This window comes from Lytechinus variegatus, chromosome 7 (genome assembly GCF_018143015.1).
Source record: "Lytechinus variegatus isolate NC3 chromosome 7, Lvar_3.0, whole genome shotgun sequence".
NCBI classification, from domain to species: Eukaryota; Metazoa; Echinodermata; class Echinoidea; order Temnopleuroida; family Toxopneustidae; genus Lytechinus; species Lytechinus variegatus.
In genome coordinates, this window is record NC_054746.1 from 6,543,116 (window position 1) to 6,568,701 (window position 25,586).

The window sequence follows — 25,586 nt, forward strand, 5'->3', positions numbered from 1 at the left end:
GCAACTTAACCCAGGCGTACATCTTTCTTTATAAGTCGCATACTGATTCGAGTGAGAGATTGGCAAGTAGCTCGAAAAAAAAGTCGCAACGCATTCACAGTACCAGACTTTGGGGGCATTTCCAAATGACATCTTGTACGCTTAATTCTTTTCAAATTTGATTTCAAATTTCAAAATGTAATATGAATTTGGCCCGCTTCCTCCAATCACTTGTAAACCTTTCAGGACACTCAACAGCATCCGAAACATATCGCCCCCCCCCCCCCCCCTCAGAAACTTGGCCCCGTTACGCGACGGGAACTGGAGAAAACCGCAATTGTGATATACTTCATCGATGTTGTCATTTTCCACAAAGAAATCTGTACAAATTCTTGGAAACAAAAATCTCTTTCTCTCTAGTTTCGAAAGTGGATTTACCACCTATTAAAAATGTAACCCCGAATTTTTTTCATGAGATGGTCGACTGACGAGCAGACGGTGTGGGTTTATTTTCAATTCAGTGGTCCAGTGCCAATTCGTTCAATTACCACCTCGTCTACTGTCATTAGGTGTACTATCAGTTCGTCCCCTATCCACGTGGTCTTATAGACATTTCGTCAACATTTCGTATGATAACCGGTTGGTCCAATAGCCCTTTGGTCCATATATCATTCGGTCTAATTGGACTCAGTGTTGTTTGGGCGATATGAATGAAAATAAAATGGATATTAGACCAACTGGTCATGAGACAAAATGGTCACAGAGACGAATAGGTGATTAGACGAAGTGATGATTGAACCAAGTGGTTATTGGACTAAATGGTTGTTTAAAAGACGAAATGTTGATGGACGGAATGGCATTATAAACTAAACTGAAGGTAGCTAGCCCATGTGATGAGTGGACGAATTGGCAATTTACCCATGGTACGCAGTTCCGACTTCCGAGCCTTTTGATTGGCTGTAAACATTGTACTTTGTTAATGTGCATGACGCATTGGAAGTGATTAGCATTCAGATTAAAAGACGAAGAAGTGACAAGTACAAAGATGAAAGGAGATAATAAACTTTCTCTGTGGATTGCATTCATAGTGCTTGGATGTGCTCTCTTCACTGTGGGAGTTTTGATTGGATATTTTGGACATCCAAATGATTCCTGTCCATTATTTTCAGCGGTGGAAACTGAGAAAATCAGTCGAATGATGATTGATGAATGCAAAGCTGAAAACATCGAACAAAATCTCAGGTAAGTCTGAAACACTGCACGCTCAATGCAAAAGAGCCAATAATAAACTTTCTCTGTGGATTGCATTCATAGTGCTTGGATGTGCTCTCTTCACTGTGGGAGTTTTGATTGGATATTTTGGTCATCCAAATGATTCCTCCTGTCCATTATTTTCAGCGGTGGAAACCGAGAAAATCAGTCGGATGATGATTGATGAATGCAAAGCTGAAAACATCGAGCAAAATCTCAGGTAGGTCTGAAACACTGCACGCTCAATGCAAAAGAGCCAATCTGGTTTCTCATCACACACTCCCCTGAAACTGAGTCGAGGGACCAGTTTGTTTGTTTGTTTTATTTCCGTATATAAAATAACAAGTACAAGGTACATACAAATATACATGAGATGGCGAGGTCAATGTTAAGATACAATAATAAAATGTAAGAAATAAAGTAAATTATACGGCTGGTAGTCCATATTCAGCTGCAACAATGCATTGCTGCTGGTCTTCCATGGAGCCACTTTACTTGCAAAAAGGTTAAGATTACCATAATGTAAAGGAAGTTGACCATCAGACATAAAAGTGAAATCATTAAGAACAAATGAAAATCATATAACCTAAACCTACCCCCCCCCGATATATTTCAAAAATGTATATTCAAATAGAATTGAAAGTGGTGACATTTCGCACGCACAAAGGGATTCTGTTGAATTCAGAGGCAGCTCGGTAAGAGAAAGATCTTTTACAACTATTGGTTCTATATAGGTCTGGGTAAACATATATTATCTTCATTTCTAAGAGGGTAAGGAGTAGCTTCTGTATGGAACATATTTATTATATGTTCAGTGGACATGTTGTTACTAATCTTATACATAGTACATGAATAATATCAACTAAAGTGAGTATACTGTCTCTTTTGAATAGTGTCCCAACCCAGATTAGAATGAATTTGAGAGGTTGAAGTGTGTGAATAGGGGTCAATTTGGATTTATAGCTCCTTCTGGAGTTAACAGTGTATATTTTTAGACATTTTCATTCCTAAAAGAGGTGAATCCACTCGGAAATCGACTCTCAAAAGATGTAAATCCCACATAAAAAAAGTCTCGTCCCTCGTGTCACTATTAGAAGAGTGTGATTAGCGACCAGATTAACTCGTTTGTTTTTAAGGTATCACAGGCCTAAAACATTTTCCATAGACTCGTGTATTGAAATGGCACTCTTAAATAAAATCCATAAAACATAAGAATGAAATTCGGGGGTCGAATGTTTACTAACAGTGGATAGGATATATATCTGACAATTCATATCTGACCAGAAAAGGGTCCCTCGACCAGCTCATTTTGAAAATAAATCGGCATTTATAAAAGTATCTCCTGATTCATCAAATTCATCACCTGAAACAGTAAAATAGCCCTTATCCTTCCGCAAGTCAAAATATATTATTATTATTATTTGTTTGGCGTCACCTGTGCCTGGGAGGCGAAAAAAACGAACTGAATCACTATCACTATAACCCGCAGGTCTCTCCTCCCGATATAACTGATAGGGGGAATGCAAGTGGACCACTACACCGGGGTTTCCCCTATATAGTTCCAAAGTTGGTGATATTTCTTCCCAATTTTGGAGAGAGAAGTTCAGTAATTGCCAAAAATAGAATCAATGTTAAATGGGCAATCATATTCATACACAATCAGCCATATAAAAAAATGAGGGTTGGTTCGAATGAATATGTGTTACCTTCCCGTTGTTAATAGGCTCGTGCAAGCTTAATGTGTATTTCATATTTATCACATAAACGTAGGCATACCAGAAGGACAAAGACAATAATGTTGCTTCTTTCCATATGTCCATTTTCTATGGATGCGTATACATGTGCATGTATATAGCTCAATGGTCACTCTTGCATCCAGAAATCATTTCCGACCGGAATGTAACCTCAATTATATACTGATTGATGTCCATGTCAATTCGAAAAAAAGGCTAATGACAATTTTTTAGCACGTGTGAAACCAAACTAGAAACACGAACGCGAATCACAATCGTGTATCCAAATTCTACTCCGGAGGTGAATTCAAGTTTCACTTAAATTACAGTACGAAGCTTCCGATTGAAAGGTCCGATGATTCTAAAGACGAATTGCAATCTTCATAACAATGATGTTCAAGATTCACATGTGAAAAGGCCCAAAGTCACATTGGCTTATTCGTTTGTAATCGTGTCTAATTATTGTGGGACATTTACAGCATGTTCTTGCGAGATGTCGGGTTCAGGGGCGGCGCCACTATCATTTGATCTCGGGGTGGGGGGGGGGGGGTGGACAGACGACTTAAATGTAGTGATGTCACATTTTTTTTCTCAGTGGAATTAAAGGGGTATTTCATATCTTCATACATTTCCTTCTTCTTGCTTGCCATTTTCTTCACCATATTCCCCCTTTTCGCGTCTGTTCCCCTTTTCATTACTTTGAAATCAAAGCGGTTCCCCTTGTGGTTACTTGCTCGTAGGCGACATGACAATGGGTTGCATCCATTCATTGTGAACTTTCTATTGTCTATAGCTCGTAAGATGTATCGTGAGTGATTACGGGCCTTTTCACACGTGAATATTGAATAATCTTTGTATTGATGATTGCAATTCTTTTTTCTTTTTCTTTTTTTTCAGTTTTATTTAATCAGGGTGGCCTCATCAGTTAACAAACTGCTGTCCTTAAGAATCATCGGACCTTTCACACGCTCACTCGAAAACTGTGATTTAAGTTCGAATTCCCGAGAGAATGCTGTATGTATCCTTGGGAACTTGTCAATCAAAGCACTGCATTAAAACGATGAGTGCATGACACTTGTATTATCTACGGAAGTGCTTGAAAGGACACGATAGCCCCCCCCCCCCAAAAAAAAAAAATAATAATAATTAAAAAATAATTAAAAAATAAAAAAAAAACATGTTTTAGAGTTGAAGCCTTTCACACGAAAAATTCGAACCGAATTTGTTTTAGTGAAAATTAATTGGAATTCACCTCCGGAATAGAATTTGAAATCGTGATGATGATTAGCGTTCGTGATTCTAGTTTGGTCTCACACGTGCTAAAACTTCGTCAATGGAATCATCATTCAAATTACAATTTTTTTACCGTGTGAAAAGGCAGTATATCTAGCTCGTGTATAATCATGAGCGAATTATGGAACGGGCAGAAAAGGAGTATAGGCATTCAATCAATACAATTAAGATTGACAATTAATAATCTGATTATATTTTCATTGATAAAGAGAATTAAGCAGCCGACCTCATTTGGCTGGAACGCCAGCAGAGAAGGAGAATGCCGAGATGCTTGTAAATCTATGGACCGAGTACGGATTCGATTCGGTTCGGTTACTATCCTACGATGTACTCTTGGCTTATCCGGATCCAGACAATCCGAATAAGGTACGGACTATTTTTCCCAAAAATAACATCAAACATTTCAGTTAATTGTATTTGTTAGTTCTACATTTTATTTATTTCTATAACCAGCACAAATAACATCATAACTACATAATGTATGGAGGCCGATATATATATAAAAAAAACCTGTTTTCATGATATGATGGATAGATATAAATGATAACGGATAGGTACAACTACCATATTTTGTTATCCTACCAAATCAGTATTCAATTTCGTATGGTTCAATATACCTGGAAATTATAGAATACCAAACCAAGAAGAAAATTAATACCAGCAAGATAGGTCATTGACATTCATCAATGAAGATAAAATACAAAAATCAATACAATCGATGATATTAGTTGGTTCAAATTTACACAAGTCATTGATAAAGATACTCTCATTCGAAACATCAAAGTACTTCATAAGTTATTTTAAAGTATAACTGTTTGGATAGATATATCATATGGACTTTTTATAGAGCGGCGCCTCCATTTATCAGTGTTTCTGATTGGAGAGATTTATTGAAATCTTAGGATAATAAATATTTTTTATTTATATGATAAGAAGTTCAAAGGACAACGACTTGGATAAATTATGAAAGTTACTGTATACGATGGACGTACTGTCCAGAAAATACGACCATTTTTATCTTCCTATATAAGTTTACAAAATTCCTTTTATATTAGAGAAATTCCATAAGATATAATCTAAATTACTGAGAAGGAGCAAAGAGTCAGAAGGGAAAAAGACTGACTTTACATCAAATGGTTGTATATTGCAGCCGAAAAGAACCAGTTTGTTAGGGGAGAAAGGGGGAGAAAGTCGGTTCGGCTACGAGGTATGATGCATTCCAGTTCCAACGATTTAACTAGCATGACTAGATAAAATATATATGATTATTCAAGCCTATTTACATAAGATTTACATGAGTTTAAATGGGAATATTTAAGTAACAATGGCGATGAAGTTATTGAAATCATTATTGACATTGAATTTCTTATGGATAAAATAGAAACATAGACCTACATAAACGAATTCTGATTTACGGATGATCGTGAGTCTATCGTGATTACAGGTACTACCAAAAAAGGTAATGATACGAGGGTAAGATACTGATACTTGGATGTAGATAAGAGTGTTGTGCGCAGTTATGCAGAATCACAAACACACACACCTACCCTCACATCCGCTTCCTACATAACTTTAATGGCCACACACACACACATCCTCACACACACCCTCACACACCCTTACACACATCCCTCATTTCTGAATACACCTACACACGCTCATTAGCGTAAATAACCAATCTCTTATCTTAAACTAATAAACTAAATTTAGTCTTATCCAATCTAATAAACAGGTTATGTGAGAGTGTGGTGAATACATGGATATATTATTCAAATATAAATAATAATATTAATGATAATAACAATAATAATAATACCGTTATTATTTACCCAGGGTATAGCCAAGGAGAATGTGCATATATATACTATTGCAGTCGGTAATTATGTGGTCAGTGACCTTTTTGATTGATTGGTTGGAATTTTTTAATTGATTGCTAAGAAAGCATGAATGCTTGTAAGCAAGCAACCAGAGGACCGACGGCTGAAGGTCCTCCCCGAGGGACCTGGCAATGAGGATTAATGCCTCACCAAATGGCACTAGCGCACCAAGTGGGAATCGAACCCGGGTCACAGGAATACGAATCCCACACTCTATACCGACTGAGCTATTGCGTTGTGTTTGTGGGCGCATACATTCGTAATTCCGAAGCTTCGTTATTCCGAAGGTTCGGATATTCCGAAGGTTCGTTATTCCGAAGATTCGTATTTCCAAAGGTTCGTAATTCCGAAGGTTCGTTAGTCCGAAAAAGAAATGATGTTTGTAATTCCGAAGGTTCGTTAGTACGAAAACTAAATGATAAACTAACCTTATTTCGTTCTAGGACTAACGAAATTTCGGAACAACGAACCTTATTTCGTTTTCGGATTAACGAACCTTCGGAACAACGAACTTTATTTCGTTTCCGGATTAACGAACCTTCGGAACATCGAACCTTATTTCGTTTTCGGATTATCAAACCTTCAGAATAACGCCACAAATGTTCGGATTAACGAACCCTTTTAGTTTTCGGATTAACGAACATCGCGGTATAGGCAATTTACGTGTTTCGGAATTACGAACCTTCGGAATTACGAAGTGTAACCTTTGTGGGAAGGGGGGGGGGGGGGGCTGAATCTTTTCACTAGCAGTCCTGCACAATAAGACAAAGTATTGCAGAAGGTCCAATTTCTAAAGTCTTTGGTAGGACACGGGTTGGGGATCTAACCGACCTCCCGTCCATGAGGCGGACCAATTGTACCAAAAAATTTGGGGGTATTTCTATTTGACATCTTGCTAATAAAATTTATTCCAAAATTTACCCAAAATTTTAGAATTATATATTATTTGCTCGCTTCTTACACTCGCTTGTGAACATTTCAGGGCACTCAAAAGTTTCCAAAATATAGCCCCCCCCCTCGTAAATTTGGCGTCTTTACGCGACAGATACTAAAGAAAACAACAACCATGCTGTACTTCATCGATGATCTAACTTCATTTTCCAAAAAGAAACAACCTGTACGAAACATGTATACGAACTTTCGAAACTAGAGTAACCTTTCAAAAAATGTAATATCAACATAGTTGCGATAAACAAGTCGACGGAAGTACAGGAGGTATGCAGTTCCATGTTCTCTTTGGTTTACTTGCTGTGTGAATGTGCATGTAGCATTGAAGTTCAAAGAACCATTTTTATATTTCTATATACGTTTACAACATGTACAATAAATTCCTTTTATGTTGGAAAAGCGCTCTATCAGCTTCATTTTTTTCTCCGATCATCTTCAAATGTGGCATGGAGGTTGAGTATGGTATAGCTTAGCCGCCTATCGATTTTGGTGTGGGCGGAGACATCGTTGCCATGGTAACAAGAGTTTTTGTGGAAATAGCATAGATGTCCTTGTGAGCACTCTACCAGCTGCATTACTTCTCCGATCATCTTCAAATGTGGCATGAAGGTTCATTATGGTAAAGCTAAGCCGCCTATTGATTTTAGTGTGAGCGGAGACATCGTTGTCACGGTAACGAGAGTTTTTTTTGTGGAAATATCAGAGATTTCCTTGTGAGTGCTCTACTAGCTGCATTTCTTCTCCAATTATGTTCAAATTTGTCATGAAGGTCCATTATGGTAAAGCACAGCCGCCTAATGATTTTGGAGTGGGTGGAGACATGGTTGCCATGGTAACCATATTTTTGTGGAAAATTTGGTAAAAACCTGTAACTTCTGGGGTTTTTTTTTCACTTTGTCATAACAGTTGGCACACAGAAGCAATATTAGAAGGTGAAGCGAAGATGTCTATCAATTTGTGGGCAGGGACATTGTCGCCATTATAATTTTATTTGTTGTCAAATTTCTGTGTGAGCTCTAAATATCGCAATGACGGATGACGCGGTTGGTTCGGGGGATATATGAGCTCGGCCGCGCGAACCGCCGAGCATCTCTAATCATTATATGCTCATAGAAGAATTGAATTGACATGAAAGACGTCCTCGGATGAACTAACAAAGATCTACTCATTGCATACAGGTGATGATAACGGACAATGGGGAGGTTAACTTTACGACAGCTTTACACGAAGAGATTCTACGACCAGAAGATGACCACCCGGACGTTGTTCCACCATTCAATGCTTATTCTGCGCAAGGAGAGCCTGAGGTAAGAATAATTGTGTACCAATTGGTGTCCTTGTGGGACACTCAACTTTCACTCAAGGACTTTTTAAGTTCCTGACAGTTAAGTGGTGTTCATGACATCTTTACGGGTCGTGTGGTCCAGTGTTTAGAGCATTGGACTCATACTCGCAAGGTTGTGAGTTCGAATCCCCACTCTGCCATTGTCTCCACTTCGATAAAAAGGCCCGAGAGTAATATTTATCGTCTACAAGGTCAGCCGCTATGACTGATTAACCTTGAGTAAAATGTTTCCTACAGGTAATTGGTTATATACCAGCTTGGCCTTTACCATAAGAAATGCTGTCCTGCCGAGTTCCTATGGGAGTTGCCACAAACAGAAACATAACTGTTCTCTATTCGGACAGAGCCCTGTAATACGTTGCATGGTTTAGAAGGAGTGTTGATATGAAATTTTGATGGGCGAGAGTGGTTAAGCTGCCCCCAAAAGACGTTATTTTCCAATCAATTGAATAATAGGGGTTTACCACAAGAAAGGATCACCAGTCGTTCTTAACTGACGAACTCCTTTATGAAACAGCCCCATTTCTTATAGCTATCTTTCTACATTCTTTTTTCTTAATAATTTTCATGAAAAAAAATATCATTGGGGGTTGCCGCCCCAGTCCTTATAGTAGCGTCGCTATTTGATGTAATGATAACGGAACTCTCGCGAATTGTCAAACATTGTTATTTAGCATAATTGTGAGATAAATAAACTGCTGAAATTTGACTAAAATGCATACCTTGATAATTGGTTAAATTTTTTTTATTTTTGTCTTACTGATTACTATGACAATGGTCATACTATGACAAACTATGATAATTGGCAGGTTAAATACGGAAGAATGTGTATCCAAAAATGAAATTCATTTGTGAATTTTCTCTATGTTGCACCAAAAACCGGTAGCAGTTTAAATATACCCCATCCCGCCCCCCCCCCAAAAAAAAAAATATATATATAATCGTAGTAATAAAACCTCGCATATCGATTCGTAATATTAGACAATAAGGAGCTTGAAAGTGCAATCCACTTGACGCTTTGACACCGTTCTCACTGCCTTCATTGTTTTATTCCATTCCAGGGTCCTTTGGTTTATGTCAACTATGGTCGAGCAGAAGACTTTGAATGGCTGGCAAAGAATAAACCCGAAATCAGCATTACTGGATGCATAGCTATTGCTAGATATGGAAAAGCGTTTCGAGGAAATAAGGTGACGCTGATGATCTATACCACCCAAGGCCATACGCTTTAATTTTTTCCCTATAGTTGGGAGGAAGGGGGGGGGGCAATAATATGAAGCATAATTTAAAACATAAATTAAAAAAAGGGAGTGAGGTAAACTGAGCTCCTTATATTTTCACAAATTGGAAGAAACTGTAATATTTGATGCACATTTAGCTTGCACTTATGTAAAACTTGTAGATAAAAAAGTACGTTTTCAAAATTTATGGGGGAAATAGTTACACTAGTTATAATGGTAGTAATGAAATAATGATGATGATTTTCTTAATGATAGAAGTAATATTCATAATGATAGTATTGACAATTGCTGTAATGGTAGTAACGATAATAATAATAATGCCGTTGATTATCATTGAAAGTGATAGAGATAAAAGCACAACAATGATAGTAATGATAACAGTGAAATAAAATTATTATCACTTTCATATAGTAAGAATGCAGTATTACAGACTTAATTTTCATAAAGACCGGCAAATAAACGTGTGTTTTTTTACTTTAAGATGCACAACTTCAATGTAAGCTACAAATATTTCGACATAATCTAGCTATTATTACTATGTATTAAGTTACTTACTTCAACAAAATTGTCAGAGTAAGTTAACCGAGACAACTAATGTTAAGTGCCCTACCATTGATAAACTTACAGGTGCTAGCCGCAGAAGCAGCGGGTGCCATTGGGGTAATTCTATATTCGGATCCTGCCGACTACGCCATTGATGAAGATGTAGCCGTCTATCCGGACGGATGGTGGTTACCCGATACCGGTGTTCAAAGGGGAAATACTTTCGTCAGTGATGCTAAAGGGGATCCCGTCACTCCCGGTTATCCGGCTAAACGTAAGTGTTTGTATCTTTGCTCCTGCTTAATTAGTAGAGGGAAAGAGAGTGGGAGAGGGGTAGAGAGAGCACGAGTGTACGTGTGATGCATGTGGGTGTGGGTCGGTGTGCGGCATAGAGAAAGTGTGTGAGCTAGAACGATCTCGCTGAACATGAAGAAAATCAGAACAAAATCACACAAGTTGGAACCCTTCTCCATGTTTCACCACTTTCTCTCTCTCTCTCTCTCTCCCTCTCTTTCGTTCTTCCAGCGTATATGTACCGGTTAAACGATTCGGATACAGCCCTTCCAAAGATTCCGGTTCATCCGATTGGCTATGGAGATGCCAAATATCTTCTAAGGTTAATGTTTATTGTATCGTTTAATATTTTAATAAGTAGCCATCGCTTGTATTACACCAAACAAAGATTATGTTTGTTATCATCCTTCATTTGTATAAAAAATAATGAGAGGAGGGGGCGGGGGGTCATGCTGAACAACGGTTTCACTTCTTTTATATTTTCTTCAAGGAGTTAAAACAGTAGTTATTTAAGCAAGGGCGAGGTGGTGAGGTGCACTACCCTCCCTTTCCATTATTTCGTTCCTCGCCCGTTTAAACAATCTAATAAATCAATCGAATTTAATCTAAATTTGATAATGATTGAAGATAAACTGTTTTGATCATAGCATTAAGCTAAATAATGCTTCACGGTGAAGAGAATTTTGTTTATTATAATGCACAAAAAATCGTGTACGCTGCAAATATTGGAAAACACTGATATTATTTATATGGGCTTAATATTCTGGTAAAAAGTCATATATTCTGTTCGCAGACATGGACGTGAGGGCGTATCCACATCCATGGTCTCACACCAAATACTGATTAACTGTTCTGGGGTTTGTTGCAGAAAGAGTTGCGTGTAAACGCAAGTCAAAAAATCAATCGCAAGTCCTAAATGCACATTTTTGATTGGTTGAAAATCAAGTTGCCCATGATTTTTAGAGTTGCGAATGATTGCAACTCTTTCTGCAACGGGCTCCTGATTTATGGCATGGATTTGCAGTATCGGAGAGCAAATTCTTTTCAGCATGTATACCTTTTTAATGATAGTAATCCTAACTGTCATGGAAAGAACTTCATCTTCCCAACAAAAGGGTTTGGTATACAAAGAAAAAACAAAATGTATAAATGTATTCTGTCTACGTTATACTTGTACTTAAAGGGATGGTCCGGGCTGAAAGTATTTATAGCTTAATAAATACAGTAGCATTCACTGAGCAAAATGCCGAAAATTTCATCAAAATCGAATAACAAATAACAAAGTTATTTAATTTGAAAGTTTAGCAATAATTTGTGAAAACAGTCATCATGAATATTAATTAGTTGGGCTGATGCTATATCCCTACTTGTTCTTTTGTATTTTATTATATGAAATTAGGTTTATTCAAATTTTTCCACAAAGAACTAGAAAAATTGGATTGACAACTGATTTAGTGCATTAGATATTTATTGCTGCAACTTATTTCATTATAAGGGAAACAATACACAATTATGAAATAATGAAAAAAAAAATTATGTAAAAACATAAGAAAACGGAAAGTGGGGATGTGACATCATCAGCCCACCTAATGAATATTCATGAAGACTGTTCAATAACTTCAATAACTTTATTATTTGTTATCCGATTTCGATGGAATTTTCAGCATTTTGCTCAGTGAATTGTACTCTATGTATTAATGATATAAATATTTTCAGGCCGGACCATCCCTTTAATGTATTGAGACGCTATTTTCAATTTATATTAGTGAGTTATCGGGTGATGAGGTGAATCCTGACTGGGCAGGAAACCTGGATGTAACCTATCGATACGGACCGGGATTTATCAACCCGAGAAGGTGAGAGCTTGATTAATGTCTTCGAGACCAGACAGGAATGTTTCTTTGCTAAAGGCAATATTGAAACTATAATCAGGATGATATATAACGGTGACATTCACCTTCAAACAAACTTACATACAATTTATGCGTGACGTAGCCCCGTATCATCAATTGGCCTGCTAGAATATTAAGGCATGATAATTTTCACTGATCCAGAATTCCTCGGAAACAAGCATAGATCTCGTCAAAATTGACTTCTGAATTTCACGTTGACTAAGATATTATACAGGTTAGTATGAGGATGAGATCTGTTTTCGTGTAAAGAACTCCGTAAGTATTACTTATTAATGAAAAGAAGTGAAATATATTATTTAAATCCTTGTCAAATTTAAAGACCTTTCGTGTGGGTAATTTTCACCAATCCATTTTATCCTTCTCAGGAAGGTCAAGATGAGTATCCACACATCACGTGAGATCAGAACAATATATGACGTCGTCGGTATCGTCAATGGCGCCCTGGAACCAGGTGAAAAGTAACCGACCTTATAACGTTTTGCTTCAGAATTCACAAAGTTTAGAAATCTCAGAATGTGTGAATACAAAAATGGTTGTGTTTCTGTTCCCATTTCGAGCTTTTATTTTTGTCCAGTGATAAATATGGTCCTCAGTCCTTGAATAATATACCCATTTCCTATTTACAGTTTTCTTACTTTCTGATAAAAAAATCATCAAACACATTAAATCTGTTTATCAATTTCTAGTTCGACAAAACAAAACCATAAGGCGTGATATGAGGTGATTGCATTTTTTGTCTGCATCACTAGCGTACCTACGGGTAATATTAGGGGATTAGGGGAGCAGACTGCCCCCCCCCCCTGACGAGTCACAACCCATGCAAGGGACGTATCTCTGCCACCCCCCCCCCCGACGAGTTTTAAATTGAAGATTGGGGGGGGGAGGCTTGTCAAATTTTGTGGGAAATCTGTGGAAAATCCAAGGTACGCTACTGGTCTGCATGAAGGGTTGAAATTTGTATGAAATTTGACTGAACAAAACAACATCTACCCCGTTCACATTTTATCCGCTAGTATTGTTGTTGGGTGAATATCAAATCGGTTTGAGACCCCCTTCTGAAAAGAGAGGGAAATAAGAAAAGTTGACAATTCTTCACTCATTTTGTTCTTGATTCGCATAATATTGTTGATTTATTCTCGGACGCGTCCGTTTTGTAATGTACTCGTATAATATTCATCCTGCAGATCGCTATGTATTGATGGGTAACCATCGCGATGCCTGGGTGTATGGTGCTGTAGACCCTTCTAGTGGTACAGCGGCTCTTATGGAGAGTGCAAGGGTCTACTCAAAGATGATCAAAACTGGTGAATAAGTATTATCTTTCTCTCTCGTTTTCATTATTTGTATCTCGGCGTGTGTATGTGAGTGGGTATTGTAACTAGCAAATCAGAAGAGGTAATAATAATCCGCTTTTATATAGCGCTTAATACATCGGAATGACGTTTTTATGCTTCCATTGCGAGGATAGAATCAGCGTTTTCAAACGCCGATTCCAAACGCCGATCGTAAACGTGGTTCTGGGAGTGCTGTTTATGCTTAAATTTTTTAGGCGAAATCACGATCTCCAGCTGGCTTCGAGATCAAATTGGGCGCGCCTTTTTTTCGAAGTTTTTTCCGAGTGTTATTATTACGTGAGATAAGATGTATTTGCCCGCGTATCATCATCTCACCGGAAGAAAGTACCAAATGACGTCATCTAAACACGTTTATGATCGTCGTTCTGTTTATACTTCCCCAGAAAGACTGATTCTGGTCAAACGACTTTTACAAACGCACCTTTTTGTGAGTTTTACGATCGGCGTTTTGAAACGGCATTTAAATGAAAGTAAGCATGGACGCAACCGTGTTTTGGACTAATCACGTTTAGAAACGCTGATTCTGGCCTGAAAGGTGGAAGCATAAACACGGCCTCAACGCTTTACAGATATATCATTACCCCGGTCATCGGATTCAATCAGTCATTAGTCGCCGGTGAGGCGCACACAGTACTGGACAAGCTACAATCACTTTCACATCGTACCGAGTACATGGGTCGAGAGTGGCAAATGTGGATTAAAGCCTTACCAAAGGACGCCAGACCGCGGTGGGATTCGAGCACACGACCCTTTGTTTACAAGGCGAGAGTCAGAACCACTACACCACGGCTCCTACACAAATAAAAGAGGATAAGGTAAAAAAATAATAAAAACATCATTGTGGTAGTAAAGGAAATTCGCGCTAGGAATTTGCGGTAAGCTGTCTCTGCTCATTTTATGTACAATCGTTAAAATCAAATTAATTAACATGATGAACTACTGCAAAAAAATAATATCAATTCCAAATGAATCTCATTCATGATCAGGTTGGAGGCCTCGTCGTACGGTCATGTTCTGTTCTTGGGGAGCTGAGGAATACGGACTACTCGGATCAACGGAATTCGTTGAGGTATTTACATTATTTATACACTGTAAAAACAGCGGTGTTAAAACTGACACCAATTGGTCTTAATATAGGACCACACCCTGAGGTGTTAAAATTACACCCTAGAGATTAAACGGAACACCAGAGAGTGTAAATATAACATCAAAGGTGTTGTAATTACATCTATAGGTGTAAAACTAACACCACCAATTTAACACCGGTGTAAAATAACTGGTGTGGTCCTCTAAGTACACCGGTTAACACCACAGTTTTTGCTGTGCACTACTACAAACCCAATAATTTTTTTGGGAAAAATCGTTATTTATTATTATGTTCTTTAAAAAGACAATGATATCGGTGAATAACAATTCTGATAGATAAATTCACGTAAATGCATCGAGATGAAAGATACCTTTTAACATTTAAACCAATATCCTCCTTCAAATACAATGAAATTATCTTTCAACTTAAAAACAAATTTGAAATGAAAGTTATGCACGTTCGTAATTCATAATTATTCACAATCGAAATCCCTCATATCTTCTTCTTTTGAATGGATTAGTTATTCATTTTTGATAGGTAGAATAATTGTTGTGAATTAATCAGTCTTGTATCGGTGTATCTCTTTATTCGTTTCATAATATATTTTCTTTCGTTTTTAGCCCTGCTATAGAATGAGAACCAAAATAAGGTGTGAGAATTATTCTTTATGGAAACTCATTCCATTACAGGAGTACCAGAAAATATTAGGAGAGAGGGCTGTTGCATACATCAATACAGATATCGCTGTTACGGGAAATTATTCTTTCAGTGCTTCATCAACACCCCTACTAGAGGGAGCCCTCTACGATGCCGCTAAGAAGGTATTCAAAATACTCAGTATACTTGTATACTAGCCAATCGGCATGATCGAAAAATCAGTTTGCTTTGATTTTTATGAAGCCTGATTGTGAGTGGCTTATTTTTAAGTGCATCGGTCGGTTGTGAAACGAATATCTGAAAATTATATATTGAAAATTAAAGACTTGTATTTGTTCAATCTCGGTCAGTTTATGTCCAATTATAACAATAACAACCTCCCAAATGTATTTCATTCAATGTTTCAAAAAAAATCAATCCATTCTTAACTATCCAACAAGGCGATTGGATGAATTCCATTTACCACTTCTAAGAACTTTGCTGGCTCAGAACACATTTATATATGAGGGACCGAAGTTATGGAACTCACTTCATAATGATATAAGAACTGCAAAATCTTTGAACTCTTTTAAGACTAAATTCAAATTATCTCTATTAAAATCTTATAATGTATCCTCAAATTAAATCTTATTCATCATCTCTGTCAAGAGGTTAGTCATCATTTTTACTATAAAGACTATAATTAAAACATAAATCATCCCTTTTTTTAATTGAAAAAAAATCTGACACAAGTCCTTCCCAATTGTGCTCGGTTTTTAACCTCATATATTATTTGTGTTTATCCTCTCATCTTTTTTCTCTTTCCTGTCCGCTTATCCGCCTTCCTACCGCTTATTTATTTACGGCATCAATCACATTTTTCGCGCATTTTATTCTTTCCAGGTCATTTTATATATTTTTTTCTCCTTTTATACACATTGAATCCAGTTTGCTTGAGTCCACGATGGCATGTGTTCTACCTACGTTTAGCAGCACCCATCCATCTTCTCAGGGCATTCTCCCCTTTCTCTTTTCTTTTTTTTTTGGGGGGTGGTAAGGGTGGATATATTTTTGGATATATTTTAGGACGGTTTGTTTTGTCCTATACAAACTATATTTTTTGATATCTTCGTATTTTATATTTTGTGAGTATTATTTCTCTCTCATTTATTTTTTTTCTCATTTGATTACATATGTCTGTATTTGTACTCTGTTAATGGTTTTGTTATCTATTTTTGAGGGGCCCACATTGTACAAGCATTGCTTTTTAGTGGGTCCCTCCATTTCCATCTTAATTTAATTTCTATTGAAAAATAGTATACTTATTTAAAACCTCCAATGTGTTGCCCAAATCGTGTAAGTTTTTTTTTTTCACAACATATGTATTATTATTTTTGTTTCTTTGCAATGGATACAAATACTTATTTTTTATATATATGGTATACAATTTGTTTTTGTTTGATGGAAGTGAAATAAATAAAATTGAAATTGAAATTGAATCTTTCGCGCGTTTAAAGCTTTTCAAACCCTTGACAATTACACCCAGGTGTAAAGAGTCTGATGGCTTAGATGGTGGGACGAAGAGAAGTTGGCGAGAGACAAACTGTTGACTTGAAGCAGAAGAGTAGATTGGTTGAGGAATCCCGGCAGCGACGGGTTCCTATGATATGGATTTTCGATGTTGCAGGATTCCAGACTGTCCTTAACCCGGAGTCCTGCCAATTTAATTTCTCATCAAATTCTCTTCATTCTTCCATTCCCAACCAGTTATTTTCAGGACTAAGCACATGTTGAACCCAAAGCTTCTTCTAAATAATATATGGGTCACCTTGCTACTTTTAACGTTCATCTGTATTGGGCTTCTTTTTCTGTTGAAGTAACTCCTGTATAGGAATTTAGGCAAAGCAGCCTACCGCCGCTTCAACGCCAATCTGGTATAAAACTACTCACAGAGGAAACATATTTACGTTTGTCATAGCGGCCGACCTTACAGACGACAGAAATTACTATCTGGCCTTTTTTTTTTGGGGGGGGGTTAAAGTGGAGATAATGGCCGGGTGGAAATTTGAACTCATACATGTCATAGTCTGGATGTCCAATACTCTGACCACACTGTCCGAGAGGGTCACAACCAAAGGTCACAACTATGACCGTACGCATTAATTATAGATTTTTTGCAAGGATGGTAAGACGCATAAGCTTTTTCGGGAAAAAAAAATCAAAAGTGAGGAAGGGAAGCGATCGAGCTTGTCAATAGGGCACTTTTGCATTTTGTGAAGTGAAATTGAAGGATTTCGTGCATACCTTGGGTGAATTTCGTTAAAATTCGCAGTAAAGGTGCAAGTTTCCCGAATTTCGGGTGGGGGGACAACCCCCAACCCCCACCCCCTTGCTGCGTACGGCCATGACCACAACGTGTACGCCATGTCCATGACACTATTTCAAGATGCTTTAAGAAGGTGATAACTGAGCAATAATCAAACTTTCAATCACAATACTTTTTTTTGTTTCATTTATGCTGTTATTAGGTGCCTGACGGTGAAACAAGAGAAAGAACGATATATGATGTTTGGCTTGATCGACTACCCGATAGCAGCGGCAACGGTCTACCGAAGTATGTTGATAACATATATTTCCATTATACATCGGAAAGGGAGAATCATTCGATATCATGGAAAGAATCGTCACAACTATTTTCCCATTACTAGCACTCGATGTAATACAGTATACCTATATTACGTCAACAGGAAAACTTAATGAGGAGGTGCCATTATTGTGTATAGAATTGGGCAATGAACAGAAAAAATGCACAAATTGCAAACATAGCGTACGGGGTGAGCGATCGAAATTTTTTGAAAATCTAATATTATTGTCGATTTTGACACAACATTTAGTACATAACATTATATTTCACCCTTTGGTATTTTTTTTATGTTTCTCTTTTTTGTCACGGGTGTCAAGACAGTGTCACCCAAGGCCTTCCCCATCTTATATGACGTCACAGGATGTGCACATATCATTACTGACACTGTAAGCATTGATTAGATACTGACTCAATTTTGCAGGGTTTTGTTTAAATCAATCCACAACGCCGTTGACATGATTGAATAATGCAAGTTAGAAAAAAAATAATTTCAAAGTTTGCTTCTTTAAAGAGTAAAAACTATTTTTTCCCCCTCAAGTATCAAAGTTCTGGGATCCGGAAGTGATTTTGCGCCGTTCATGTATCGTATTGGTGTGCCCTGTGTGAGTCTGTCATATCTATACGACCCGGTAAGAATTCTGATACATAATCTTTTCCAGACATATCACTACATATGCATAGTAGATAATGTAGTTAGGCATTGTCGTTCAATTCATAATAAAAAGACACTTAATAATAATAATAATAATAAAGACACTTAATTGCATAAAAGTTAAAGATTGTAATAAGGATACGACTGGGATTTCGATAAGGTTATATAGCCACATTTACACCAACGAAACCGACTCCAAACCGACCGATTGTATATCATTGGTAATAACGTAATAGCTTTGATCGGTCTGGAGTCGGCTCTGCCGGTGTGACTTCATGTTGGTTGTAATGTGGGAGTATGAGATAGTGACAATTAGTTAAGAAAGAAGATGATTTATATAGCGCACGTATCCACATTGTAAGGTGCTAAAGGCGCTCGGCTAAACTAGTCTACTGTTTCTAGTGCTCACAGATTTTTGAGGAATAACTTCCTACCCTTAACAATTTACCTCACCTGGGTTGAGTGCAGCACAATGTGGGTAATTTTTTTGCTGAAGAAAACACGCAATGGGTGGGAATCGAACCCACGTCTCTCAGATTGAAAGACGAGGGTTTTAACCACTACACCACGACGCCCCCCGAAGAGGAGTGAATGAGGATAATCTAGTCCTACTGTAAGTAAGTACGTAAGTAATGAACTTGATGGAAAGAGGCTGCGTTTCTATTGTGTCTTCAATGGCTTATCGTATAGGAAATGATTCTGGAGAACACACTGTAAAAACTGCGGTGTTAAAACTGACACCGATTGGTGTTAATAGAGGACCACACCCTGCCAGGTTTTAAAATTACACCCTAGAGATTAAAAAAACACCAAAGCGTGTAGATGTAACAACAAAAGGTGTTGTAATAACACCTATAGGTGTAAAACTCACACCACCAATTTAGCACCGGTGTAAAATAACTGGTGTGGTCCTCTATGTACACCGGTTAACACCACAGTTTTTGATGTGCAGTTACAATAGAAACCAAGCATACTTATAGGTTCTAGTAGAAACCTTTTTTTTCGAATTAACCTAACTATAATATAATATTATGATCATAAACAGAGTCTTGGGATATCATCGTACCCTTTGTACCATTCCGTTTATGAAACATTCTACATAGTCAAGAAGTTCTTTGATTACAACTTCTGGCGCCATCAGTCCATTGCACGGTTTATGCTTGAATTCTCGCGAAATCTCGCAGACTCCGTGATTCTCCCGTTTGGTGTCCGCGACTATGCAACGAAACTCAAGTCGTCGATTGACTACCTTTACAGTAAATACGGTGAGAAGATGGCGGCGCAGAATATCAATTTCGGTGAGTTTGGGATATTAGTGAAATACTCCAAAGTCATTTAGGAGTGTAACTTTCACAAAATATTGTGGTCGTGGCTTTGTAAAGAAAGGCAAGAAGAGAGAAAAATAACAAAATACCAGGGAGCCGTTTCAGAAAGCTGTTCGTAAGTTAGGAGCGACTTTAAAAACGACTGGTGATCCTTTCTTGCGGTAAATGATATTCACCATTAAATGTTCATTGGTTAAGCGCGTAAGAAAGGATCACCAGTCGTTCTTAAAGTCGCTCCTAACTTACGAACAGCTTTATGAAACGGCTCCAAGACAGTCAGAGGAAATGGGGACAGGTCCATGGAAAGATATTTTTTTCTTTTTGCCCCATTTCATCAAAACAGCAGACAGTTTTATTCAGAATTTAACAGGTTATCACCAATCATTCAATTGAACACTAGGGCCCGTTTTTCTGAAGTCAACTTTAAATTAGTCCATGACCTTACTCTGTGTTAAACCTATGAGAAGCTATACATTTCAAATTGCATTTGTATCATGTTCATTTCCTTGACTCTTTTCCGGGTGAAGAAGACTATTTCAGTCATTATCAATTTCTAGTCAGTTATGAAGGATTTGATTGTCAAGTGAGCTGACAAATTGAACTTGTATAGGCACATAGTTAGAGATTTTGATCACAGTGGTCTATCCATAGTTAAACCACCTTTTTAGACCAGATTTGATATTAAACCCCAGCTCAGAACACTGATCAGAATATTTATATCAGTGGTTCAAATTCAGAATAAGGACTTACGTCTCTTTGTTTCAATTTCCTTTTTAACAATGAATGTAACTTAATTCCTTAAAGATCAAGTCCACCTCAGAAAAATGTTGATTTGAATCAATAGAGAAAAATCAGACAAGCACAATGCTGAAAATTTCATCAAAATCGGATGTAAAATAAGAAAGTTATGACATTTCAAAGTTTTGCTTAATTTTCAACAAAATAGTTATATGAACGAGCCAGTTACATCCAAATGAGAGAGTCGATGATGTCACTCACTCACTATTTCTTTTGTTTTTCACTGTTTGAATGATAAAATATTTCAATTTTTACGAATTTGACGATTAGGACCTCCTTGCCTGAAAAATGATAAAATAATGGAATTCCACGTGTTCAGGGAGGAATGAAACTTCATTTCACATGACAATGACGAGAAAATAACAATATTTCATATTTCATATGATAAAATACAAAAGAAATAGTGAATGAGTGATGTCATCAACTCTCTCATTTGGATGTAACTGGCTCGTTCATATAACTATTTTGTTGAAAATAAGCGAAACTTTAAAATGCCATAACTTTCTTATTTTACATCTGATTTTGATGAAATTTTCAGTGTTATGCTTGATGAATTTTTCTCTTTTTATTCAAATCAAGTTTTTTTGGGGGGGTGGACTTGTCCTTTAAACCGGAAACTCAGTTCACTTGTATTCCTATATCCTCTGAGGGAGGGCGCTATAAGATTATGATGTCACAAGCAAAATATTTGTTAGAAGAGGATCAAATGGTATCTGCTGAATTTTGATAAACACAGTAAAGCACCATACTCTGTATACTTCTCATCTTAATATCCATGACTTTCCCAAAATCAGAAACGCACACCGCAAAAACTCTTGTATTAATTTAACACCAGCCCGGAATCTACATATGTCCACACCAGAGAAGTGTTAAACAACACCAGATTCGTTTTGGTCTAACACCAGATAGGTGTTTATACAACACCGGTTAGTATCAAAACAGCACCGGTTTGATTCATAACTGGTGTTGTTTCAATACTTCTCTGTTGTGGACATATAGAGATTCCGGGCTGGTGTTAAATCAACACCGGAGTTTTCGCAATGCACACTTCCTCACTACCATTGAGATTTGATAATGGCATTGATAGTGTGAATTTATAGAGCGCACCAACCGTACTAAGACGTTCATGACGCTCGCTATTAAAAGCAGTAATTTTATTTCCTGTATGTAAACAAACAAACAAATCTGAAAATCAGCATCAAATTACAATTTGTAATCTTACAAAAGTTTACCGTTGAATCTCTCCCCCCCCCCCACCGTGTTTATTCGTCTGGGTTTTTTTCCCCTGCAGAATACATTGATTCAGCCATTACAAACTTTACAGCAGCGGCTACATCATTTGAAGAACAGCTGGAGCAAATCGATATTAATAAGTAAGTAATGAATGTCATTTTATTTGAGTATATCAAATTACTGTAATCATGATTACAATACTTGCCCACACAGCAAAAACTGTGGTGTTAACCGGTGTACATAGATGACCACACCAGTTATTTTACACCGGTGTTAAATTGACGGTGTTAGTTTTACACCTATAGGTGTTCTTACAACACCTTTTGTTGTTACATTTACACTCTTTGGTGTTATGTTTAATCTCTAGGGTGTAATTTTAACACCTCAGGGTGTGGTCCTCTATTAACACCAATTGGTGTCCGTTTTAACCCCGCAGTTTTTACAGTGCAGATTAAAAAACTCACATGGATGCTTAAGTTGATATCGTAATCGAACCAGAATATACTTCATCGTAAGTTGCTACATTTGTATTTTTGTAAGGCCAATATGGGTCTATAAAATACAAGCTCTGCTTTAATATGTAGGCTCATCCGCCGACCTGTCCCTCTTATAACAGATATTTGTAAAAATATATTATTTGTCATACGCAAATTTGGTTTAGATTTTGATATTCAAAGTACGGATATACACGTAAACACATGTGCATGTTATTATGATTTTATTTTGAGTGTGTGAAAAAATATAAATAAAAATATTTATCTCCAAACTTCACTTTAGTCCCATCGCGGTTAGACGTGTTAATGATCAGATGATGCAACTTGAAAGGGCTTTCATCGATCCCGTTGGCCTTCCTGGGAGGAAATGGTTAAGGTAAGAAATTCATTCAGTTCACTTTGTAAAAAAAATATATATATATAACTCCTTGCATTTCTAGTCCAATTGAATACCAAAGCATAAAAAACGGCATGATATTCCTCAAAATATGTCAAATTAGAAAGGTGAGGATGCAAGAATACAGCACATCGATGATCAGTCTATAATCGCCTCCTTTATTTCGTTATTCTCAAAATAAATGAAATAAGTAAAGGTCACGTGACAACACGAAAAGAGCTTAACACGAATTTGTGACATAATACAAGCAATACCAAAAAGTACTGAAAATTAAAAATGTAATTGCCTACTTTTATAATTCATTTGTGTCCTTTTGAGATATTTTGTATAATGTATGATTTGTATACCGACAGTTTTGTGTGTGTAAAATGGTAATGACAATACTAACAATGTAATATTTTATGGATTTCGTCCTTCCTATTTGTACAGACATGTCGTATATGCTCCTAGCAGCGTAAACCACTATGCGGGCGACGCTTTTCCCGCCCTTGTCGATGCCATGTACCAGATTGATGACGACATTGATCAGGTGACTCGATGGAATGCAGTCAGAGAACAAATGGCCATCGTAGCATTCACCATCCAATCAGCGGCCATTACACTTACTGACGTCACACAACTCTGAATATTTCTTCTTCTTGAACTGTATATCGGATTCTCTATCTTTGTCATTTATTTGCGGGGAGGGGGGGGGGTCTTGGTGACAAGTACAGATTGCAAATTAAAAATGCGTATTATTTATAGACTTTTGAAAATATTACTACTACAGTTATGTACGTAAGCATGTTTTGTTATGCTTAACTAAATTTCAAACGATCACAGAATCACAGGAAACTCGTTTCTTTACTTATTTTACTTTTTTTCTAAAATAAATACACAAGTTTTGTTTTAATTGTTGTACATGTATATAAGAATGATATATCGTATCCACTGCTATTAGTGACCTGTTTTATATGTCTTTAATTGAATAAACAATGTTTTCAAAATATTTATTTTTTTTATTAATGAATCAAAGCATCCACAGAGTATTACTATTATCTATGCTCACCAGAAAATAAAAGACAAACACTTTGAAGTGATTTTAGTAATTTTTTTTGCCTATTTGCCTAATAAAAGAAAATGTGATAGTTACAATTATTCTTGTAATTGTTATCATTAAAACTAATTTAGAGAAAAATTGTGCCGATTGAGTGATGTCAATCTGCCAAAAAATAATATGATTTGAACAGATATAGAAATATCAGACAAACAAAACACTGAAAATTTGATCGAATTCGGACAAGGAGTAACAAAGTTATGGCATTTCAAAGATTTGCATTATGAAACAGGCATGTCTTCATGAATTTTCAATGAGCATATTGATATTTTTTCTACCAAGAACTAAGAAATTTGACAACTGATGTAGTGCATTAGAAATTCATTGCTACAACTTATTTCATTATGAAGGATACATGTTATTCACAAAATAATGTATGGAAATATGAAAACAATTATGATTTCATGTAATAACATAAGAAAAGGGAAAGTGGGGATGTGACATCACCAGCCCACCTAATGAATATTCATGATGTCGTGCATTTAACTTTTTTCGGGAAATATTGTTAAATTTTAAAATTCAATAACTTTGTTATTTCGTTATCCGATTTTGATGTAGTTTCAGCATTATGCTCTGTTAATTCCACTCTATTTCTTTAGGTATTTTTAGCCCGGAGTACCCCCTTTAAAAGTATTCAATTATTGTACCACATGGACCTACCCAAGGAGGATTATCTATTGTTACTGGGGTAACAATAGAACTATCTTCCGTGGATAGGTCCATGTTGTACCACTGGAATAAATGAAGTTGCGCCTTCTGCGAGTCACATTATTAGCTCAAAATTAATTTTGGTGTTATTTTACTAAATATGCTTTATAACGTTTGCTTTTTACATTGATTTTGGTCAAAGTAATGGCGACTTATATATTCAGATTTTACCATTCATCTTATTGTTAAGACCATTAACATTATAGGTCCATGTTATCACATATACATATCTAGGTTCCGTCTTACAAAGAGTTACGATATGGAAATCCGTCAATGTCACAATTTTTTTTCACAAACTTTGCACAATATAATTTGTGAACAAAGAGAGGCACACTAAATTGTCAAGAAAACAATGAATGTATAAATATACTCTATACACCAAATCTAGAAAATAATTCGAATAAACTTGCATTTTAGATATTGACATTGTTGCCTTTCCACAGTTGAGGGCGTGGTTGATCAGATCAATCGCAACTCTTCGTAAGACGTGGGCCCTGTATTAGCACTAGAATAATCATGATAATGGTCACAATCTTAAAAGCCAAAGACTTTTATTTCTTAGAGCATTCAAGAATCGTTTATTTTAATACAATGATTTTTAGTGATTAGGTCATATTCCAGAAATTTGCTACATACAAAGTGTAGTTGTATAAACTCGAGTAAAATTGTATTACTGATCCTGTATATGGCGTCGGATATGTTGATGATGATATAACAAAATTGATGATGATAATAATGATGATG

At 36.6% G+C, this 25,586-nt stretch overlaps 1 protein-coding gene across 1 annotated transcript; it reads left to right on the forward strand.

The window, feature by feature from the left end:
* Positions 1 to 986: 986 nt before the first annotated feature.
* Positions 987 to 24,287, forward strand: LOC121417948 (putative N-acetylated-alpha-linked acidic dipeptidase). The gene is made up of 17 exons (XM_041611660.1): positions 987 to 1,221; positions 4,466 to 4,622; positions 8,260 to 8,388; positions 9,488 to 9,616; positions 10,295 to 10,484; positions 10,736 to 10,826; positions 12,271 to 12,360; positions 12,783 to 12,868; positions 13,602 to 13,721; positions 14,759 to 14,841; positions 15,549 to 15,680; positions 18,024 to 18,109; positions 18,678 to 18,768; positions 19,837 to 20,089; positions 22,206 to 22,287; positions 22,925 to 23,017; positions 23,468 to 24,287. The coding sequence occupies exons 1-17, from the start codon at positions 1,025 to 1,027 to the stop codon at positions 23,661 to 23,663; spliced, it is 2,205 nt and encodes a 734-aa protein (XP_041467594.1). The 5' UTR covers positions 987 to 1,024; the 3' UTR covers positions 23,664 to 24,287.
* The last annotated feature ends 1,299 nt before the right edge of the window (positions 24,288 to 25,586 follow it).

Bases quoted from the DNA above. Each gene is read 5' to 3' on its own strand.
- LOC121417948 (XM_041611660.1), top strand. From the start codon at position 1,025: ATGAAAGGAGATAATAAACTTTCTCTGTGGATTGCATTCATAGTGCTT. The intron at 10,485-10,735 runs GTAAGTGTTTGT...TCGTTCTTCCAG, and splicing joins TCCCGGTTATCCGGCTAAAC to CGTATATGTACCGGTTAAAC. The intron at 12,361-12,782 runs GTGAGAGCTTGA...TATCCTTCTCAG, and splicing joins GGATTTATCAACCCGAGAAG to GAAGGTCAAGATGAGTATCC.